At 48.2% G+C, this 7,500-nt stretch overlaps 1 protein-coding gene across 1 annotated transcript in view; it reads left to right on the plus strand.

Annotated features, from left to right (window-relative positions):
- The window catches only part of akap6 (A kinase (PRKA) anchor protein 6), a gene marked incomplete at its 5' end in the record, with an annotated part of 112,420 nt that overhangs the window by 33,551 nt on the left and 71,369 nt on the right, over window positions 1-7,500 (plus strand). Inside the window, one exon of the mRNA XM_080850154.1 lies at window positions 3,625-3,788. Coding sequence (XP_080706280.1) covers window positions 3,625-3,788 — 164 coding nt within the window. The remainder of the gene's footprint in view (window positions 1-3,624; window positions 3,789-7,500) is intronic.

Genomic DNA, 7,500 nt, shown 5'->3' on the forward strand with positions numbered 1-7,500 from the left:
TGTAAGTGTGTGTATGTGAAAGTCATGTGTGAATGTGTTTATGCCTGTTCACTTGCTCACATATGTGTGTATTTTTCACACATGTGTTTTTCCTGAATGTGTGCATTATTTCTTATATGTTCAGATATGTGTATACAGGAACATTGCTAGGAATGTTGGGTCCTATGGAAGAATATAATACCAATGGTGCCCTCACCAGCCTAACTGTTATTGGGGAATTCATCAATATTTGGACTGGGGTGTTTGGCTTCAGCAAGACTAGACAGCCTACCCCCAACACAAGGGGGTTCAGCCTGGCCAGCACGGGATAGGTTGGCAGTATCAGATTCTCTGAGATGATCAGTCCTGGATTATTTTTTGACCCTGTCATACATCAACAATGTGTTTGCAAGCCAGAGCCCTTTGTATCAAGCTGTTGTGTGATGTGTTCAAAACAAAATGGCAGATAACGCCTCCAACTCTATTCTTTCAATAAGTGCCATCTCCGATCTCATCCACCTGCTTGGTTTGAAAATAAATCTTTTAACTTGACAGCGAGTACATTTTCATAAAACAGAAGCTGTAGTCTAGGCCCTCTCAATTGGGGTAAACTAGACTCAATAGAACACTGAACTTTGAAAAAAAAACCACAAAAAACCCCACTGGCTCGAGATAGGACTTGTTATGCTTTTATGGCATTTGCTGGCCACTGTAGGTACTCACACACGCTTGTAAAGTGAAGGTGATTCAGCTGGTTGCAATTCAGCATCCTTGCCCATAGATGCCACTAAAAACTACAGACTGTACCTTTAAAATACAGTTGCACCAACCACACAGATACATTTATCTCGATGCAGTGAGACAATAGTCCATCTAAACCTACAATTCCAGTGAGGAGGATCGTACGTCACCATATTAGTTATGTATTACATGTCATGTAATAAATAAATATACCCATATTTTCCACAAATAACCCAATTTCCCACAAACGTTAACATTTCCTGCAAACGTAATAATTATTACATTTGTGGGAAATTAATTATTACTTTTGTGGTGAGCAACAGTTATTACGTTTGTATTTTTAATTTTTGTATTTATTATGTATTCATGTATTGATTCTCTATATGCAGCAATTTGCTGTTTGATGAATAATTATTTAATTGATTTAAGATGATATGATGCACTAGGCCTGTTAGGAATGCACTGAAGGCCGTCTGTTGCAGTGTAAATGTAAATTTAATAGAGAAATCCAGGAAATTCAAGTAAAAACTCAATATTCGTTTACTTATTAAATTAAAATGAGTGAGAATGAAAATCAGCAACAGAATTATAAGCTCAGTAAGGGTAGCGAGTATAGTAGCTATAAATTATAGTGGATGGACATTATAACTTTGTTTTGTCCTTTAGCGTTATGGATTGCTCTGTAAATACATTATCAATGTAATACTGCTCACGTCCCTCTCCTTCATCTAAGAGGTGGGCTGAGGGAAGGGTTGATAATGCTGAAGCTGCATCTGGTCCTGACGAGGGCCATGGGGGTTGTTAGGCCTGGGCTACAGCTCTGAATGCTTTTATATATATATATATATATATTGTTTTACAGAAATAAGAACAATACACAATGCACTCATTTTCTTAAAGGTAAAACGATATTGAGAGAGACCGCACCGGTTACAGGGCTTCTCAATGTTGCCATCTGGTGGTAGCTAGCTAGCTAACTTTATTAACTTTACTTGAAGGCTATGGATATAAGGAACGTTTTCAAAAAGAAAAAGGATGAAGGCAACGAGGTACAGGTAACACTAGAGGAGGTAGAGGATGAGTTATTTCCTGACCATTTGGGCAAGAGCAAGGTGAAATAAAAAATGACAGAGGGTGTGACCCAGGGACTGGTGTCATGCTGGACCAGGTTGGTGCATGTACAGTCCTCGTCCTTGGCTGTGGAGATGTCGGTAACCTGCTTCAGTAGCTCTGGCAGCTTGTGTCTCTGGTCCCCCTCCAGGCCCTCACAGCTCTGCTGGTACAGATCATCGACAGCCTACCTCGTGGTGGCGTATAAGACCCCTGTGATGGAAGCACCGGGGTAGTGGCCCCTCAGGCTAGCAGCTGTGGTGTGGAGGACCCCTGGGCTGGAAGCGGGGCAGCAGCTCCCCTCTTCTGGGGGCTGCGATGGCGTCGATTCAGAGGCTTTCCCCCAGCTGGTGGTGACAAGGCAGAGGATGTGGTAGCACTCTGGTCGGCCACAGAGCCCCTGGTGGGACAGTTCTTTTCTGCCAGCGGCATGGAGTGCCACGGCTTCAATGCCCAGAAGCAGCCTGGCGCCAGACGCATCCACCATGGCCCCTCACCTGGCCAATAGATCCAGCTCAATGATGCACGGGTCCTGGATGCTGGCAGCCAGAACAGGGCGGCAGACTGCTTTACAAGCAACCGTCACCTGCAGTGACTTCTTCCCTAGCACCTGTGATTGGGGCTATCCGGAGCGGTCTCAGCTCACTCACCGGGGCAGCGTTCTGGAGCGGACCAGGGAGATGTTGGACCCTGTGTTCACTAGGGCCTGGCAGGAAGTGCCTTCCATGGTACAGTCTACATAAAGTCCATGCGCTCGACCTAGCCAGGCCGCAGCTGTTCGTGAATAAGGGATGAAGAGACATTTGAGGGCCTTCTTCAGTTTAATGGTGGCTAGGGTGCTGGCATGTGGGGCACCGGTGCTGGGCAGTGGCCTCCGAGGTGCCCTGGTGTCCCACAGCGTTAGCATCCCTTGGTGGATTGCCCTGCATCAATCGCTGGGAGGCTGTGGCTGTGGCTTGTCGGAGCTGCTCTCATTCTCACCTTACACCACGAGATCACAAGACATGTCCGGCTAGGGCTTCTGCCAAGGACCTGTGTGCACTTAGAAGGATGTGCTTCTGGTGTTGTTCTGACTGCAAACCCTGAAGGAATGGTTGGAGCGCTAGCTCTTCCTGCTTCATGTTGTCGAATGTGGGGTAGTCCAGTCATGCATACAGGTGAAGATCAGTGGCATGGTGCTGGTGGGATGGTAGCATTGCCCCTGGCTGTAGCATCAAACCCGGGTCTGAGAGAGTTTCCGTCAGAGTGTTCCACTAGCCTGGTCTTTCCTGCCATCTCCTGAGTGGAGACATGCCCCGGTTGAGCCTTATCCAGGCTCTTGGAATATACGTTTTTGGCCTGGCTCTGCCCTGATGCAGCTGGTCGATGAGTTCTTCAATTCTTCGTATACTGCCCAAATCTTCAGACAATTTTGTGGTTTTGGTGCTTTATTAATAATAAGAATTTAATTAAAGTAACTAACACAGGGCTAAACTCATGACACAGACCACAAAGCCAACATTCACACATGCTAACATGGACACACATTTTACAGTGTAACATGCTGGGATCACTCTGTCTCTCACCTAAACCAAGTGGAAACCCTGCCAACCCTTTGCACATTTATGACACTAACTGATTTATGATAGTAACGTTGGTCATTATGCTCTATGAGGGTCCCCTCTCAGTGCAGGGTCCCTTACTCAACCCCCCTTAGTCCCTGTGTGTCTATGTCTGCTTTGGCTTATGTGTTTTTGTGTGAACATGTGTATGGTTGTTCATATATTTACTCAGTGTGTGTGTGTGTGTTGCCAGGTCTGCGGGACATGCTGCAGATGATCGCGCACCAGTGGCAGGAACTCCAGCGGCAGGTGCGCCGGCAGCACGGCTGGATGCTGCGCGCCCTCGACCTCCTCAAGGCCCAGGTCCTGGCCCGCGAGACTTCCCAGGGGTGGCAGCCCCGTCCGCCCAGTCCTAAGGTGAGCAAGCACGCGCCAGCACAGTCCTCGGCCTTCCACCCCCACAACCCCCGACCCCCTCTAGCCCCCCCGGCCCCCTGGCTCCGGCTCATCCCGGCCCTGGCCCTTCAAAGCCCTTCCAGTCCCCCATTTCCTCCCCTTTATCCTCTTCTCTTCTCTCTCTCTCTCTCTCTTCTCCTCTCCTCTCCCTCCGCCCCTCGCTTCCCACTAGCCTGCGGCTATCCTCTGCTCGCTCAGCAAAATAAACAAACGCGGAGGCCAGGGAAGGAAGGGTGAGGGTGGGAGTGGGGGGAGGGGGTGGAGAGGGAGCAGGAGGAGGAAGGGGGTGTTATTAGCATAAGAAACGGCTAAAGTAAAAGCTATCCAGCTAGAAAGTTGCGGGCGGTGTTGAGGAGAACGCACCACAGACGTACCTGACATGAATACCAAATTTCTCGTAAATGCACATTAACAGTGGCGTGGTTGCATGAATAATTTGATGGGGTGTAAACACACACACACACACACACACACACACACACACACACACACACACACACACACACACACACACACACACACACACACACACACACACACATGCGCACACACCATACACGTATATTAACACCCTCTCCAACACCACAAACAAACACAGATTAGCTGATGAAGTCAACAAATGAGGAAGGCTGTTAGTATGATCCATATGATCCTTGCTCTTTCTCCCTGTGAGGGCAGGAGCAGCGAGAGAAGGTGTTTAATTGTTACGGCTAATCGCGCTCGGGCGCGGAGCACCTGGAGACTCCAGCACTGTGTCCACACTGAGGCAGAGGCATGTGTGTGTTTCTGCATCAAGCGCTCGCAGGAAGAGTGATGAGGAGTGCGTCAGATTTCCCATGGGCCCAAGCGCAATGTGGAGGCGCAATCTCCATATCGCTCTCTCACCCCCCACTCCTCATGCTCACTCTTTCTCTCTCTCTCTCTTCCCTTGTCTCGCTCGCTCCTTCTCTTCCTCTGTAATGTCTTTCGCTTCATCTGCAGCAAATGAGAAACGATATCTTTTCCTCTTCCCCCAAACAGCAGTCTTTTTTTTCTTCTCAACCTTACCTGCTAAGTTCTGTCCCCCCACCCCCACCCCCCCCTTCTCCCTCTCTCTCTGGGTGGATCTCCTTGTTGTTCATGCAGTGGGCGACACTGGGATAAATAATCCGGGGGCTGCTCTTAAATTGTTTTGTTGCAATTAGAAATCACCACAATCAGCGCGATCAGTCAGCTTTGACATCCATTAGCCGCTTGGTTACAGCAAATTAACAAAAGGAGCGGGAGCCAGTGATTCATTATCTCATTGCCGTTAATGACGATCAGATGCATCGCCTAATTAGAAGATGGCCTCCCCTCTAGCAGGGGGAAGGTCAGGGTGGGAAGAGAGAAGTCACAAATCTCTGCCTGGCAGTCAGGCCAGGAGGTTGGGTAAATACGCCAGGCCCAGGGGTGGTGAGGGGGGTAGGAGGGGGCAGGATCCTACACAACCTGTGGGGTGTAATCCAACGGGAATCGCGCCCCTGCCCCTGTCACGGAGCCTCTCTGTTTCCTTCTAATGGGGTTTTGAAGAGCTGGGTGGACGGGCAGAGGCTCTTCCCTTTTGCCCTCGCTCATGTGCAGAAAGCAGATCTCCTGCAAAACTGGAGAGGTGGGGAGGATATATGGCTGCCGGTCTGTGTGGACATCTAAAGTAAAAGAGGATCATCTATATGATGTACTATATCTTTATCTGCCATATCTGTGGTGCGTGTTAAAAGCGGGTCAGACATTCTCTTGTTTTGTTCTTGGGGCTTTCAGAGGGAAAGGAGACACTTTGAGAGACAGGATCCAAGCTAGATCTGCTTCTCTGTGGAAGTCTTTGATCAAATTAGGAACCCAATTTAGACTCTGGGTAGTGCCATTTGAAGATGAAAGGTTTCTCTTCGACTGATACATTATTAGTTATCCCTTTTTTCTCTTCCTAAGATCAGCATTCTCAGCGGTAAGGAGACCCAGAGAGGGGCCTGATTTATAAGGGGTGTTTTTTTTTATGGAACACGTGTGAGTGTGGGCAAGTTGGTGTGTGTGTGTGTGTGTGTGTGTGTGGTGGTCGTCTGGACTTTAAGGGCCTTGTACACCCCTTCCTTTTTCGACTAAGAGGGATTTGCATCATTCGTTGATGAAGCGTGAAGGTCCAGTGAAACATAGGATCTGCCCTCTGTGTGTTTGTGTGTGTGTTTGTGTGTGTGGGTGTGTTTGTGTGTGTGTGTGTGTGTGTGTGTGTGTGTGTGTCCCCTTCATTCTGTCCTCTAATTACATTCTGTTACTACATCAACAACAAGTCACAACAAAGCTGGTTTTGAACAAACCATAGCACCATAAGGACCGTTTTGAAATATGAAATCTCAAGTCTTTCTCTCTCTCTCTCTCTCTCTCTCGCATCTTCTACCCATTGCCATTAATTCCCAAACACTTTACTCAACAACAGGTGTCTTTTTGCGCTCATTAATTTGCTTATGGTTTGAAACGACTCACCAAAGACCCATGCACTCTGTCAGTGGTGGTTATATACCGCGTTGTCACGGCACCCGACACCCGGCACCCTCCCCAGAATGCCGTTAAGGTGTGCAGGAGGCAGGCACGGCATCTCTCCTGGCGGCCATAATGCTTTGTTGTTATTGCCGCGCGACATATGCTCGGGATGTGTGCCGGTGTGCTGTTTTTGTGCAGTCTGAGTTATTTTGCGGCGCTGCAAACAACCATAAAGTTTAACATGGCTGGATGCTGGTCAAATGACAATCCTGAGGGGCTTCTGTCTTGTTTAGTTATTCTCATCTAATTAAATACAGCGGAGGAAGATCACAGGAGAAAGAGAAAAAGAGATAGAGAGAGAGAAGGAAAGAGATAGAGAGAGAGAGTCAGAAGGAGAAAAAAGAGATCGAGAGAGAGAGGGAGGGAAAGAGAGAGTGAGAGAGAGAGAAGGAGAAAAAAGAGATGGATAGAGAGAGAGAGGGAGGGAGGGAAAGAGAGAGTGAGAGAGAAGGAAAGAGTAATAATAAACAGCTTGGAGCTGGAAGTGTTGCACCACTTTCCATCTCATGCCTCTGACTCTCCAACAACAAGGAAAAAAAACAACCAGAGGAGTCTAATGATGCTCAAAATCCTCTTGGCTTCATTCCTTGAAACTGTCCTCTCGTATTTTTTATCCTTTTCCACCCCCACCCCCCACCCCCCTTGTGTCGTGATGGCGAAACCAGTGGCTTAGCATTGTCTGAACAACCTGTACGGCCGGTAAATGTCACAGATTTTGATAGGGTGTGTGTGTGAGACAGAGGATTTGCAGATTTGTTGAATATTACTGTTTGGTCGGGTGAGTGTGGAGGTGGATGTCACCTCTTGTTCCCTTGTGATGGTGGCGCGGGGGGCGTTTGCGTGAAGCCCGCTCCAGCGCGCACGAGTGTGGGGCTGTAATATTCACAAGCTTAGCTGCCTTGCGAGAGAGGCATATTGTGGGATCAGTGTAGGCTAGTGTTAGTGAGGGTCTAGAACACTCACACGCCGGAATCTTGGCAGGGTTGCTATGGGCAGGTGTTAGCTTTGCACACTCACACCCATACACACATACACAGACACACACACACACACACACTCAGAAGGAGAAATACCCTTGGATATGCTTGCATATGTTTTGAGAGAGCACTTCAAAGAGGAC

This window comes from Sprattus sprattus, assembly GCF_963457725.1.
Source record: "Sprattus sprattus genome assembly, chromosome: 13".
Taxonomy (NCBI): domain Eukaryota; kingdom Metazoa; phylum Chordata; class Actinopteri; order Clupeiformes; family Clupeidae; genus Sprattus; species Sprattus sprattus.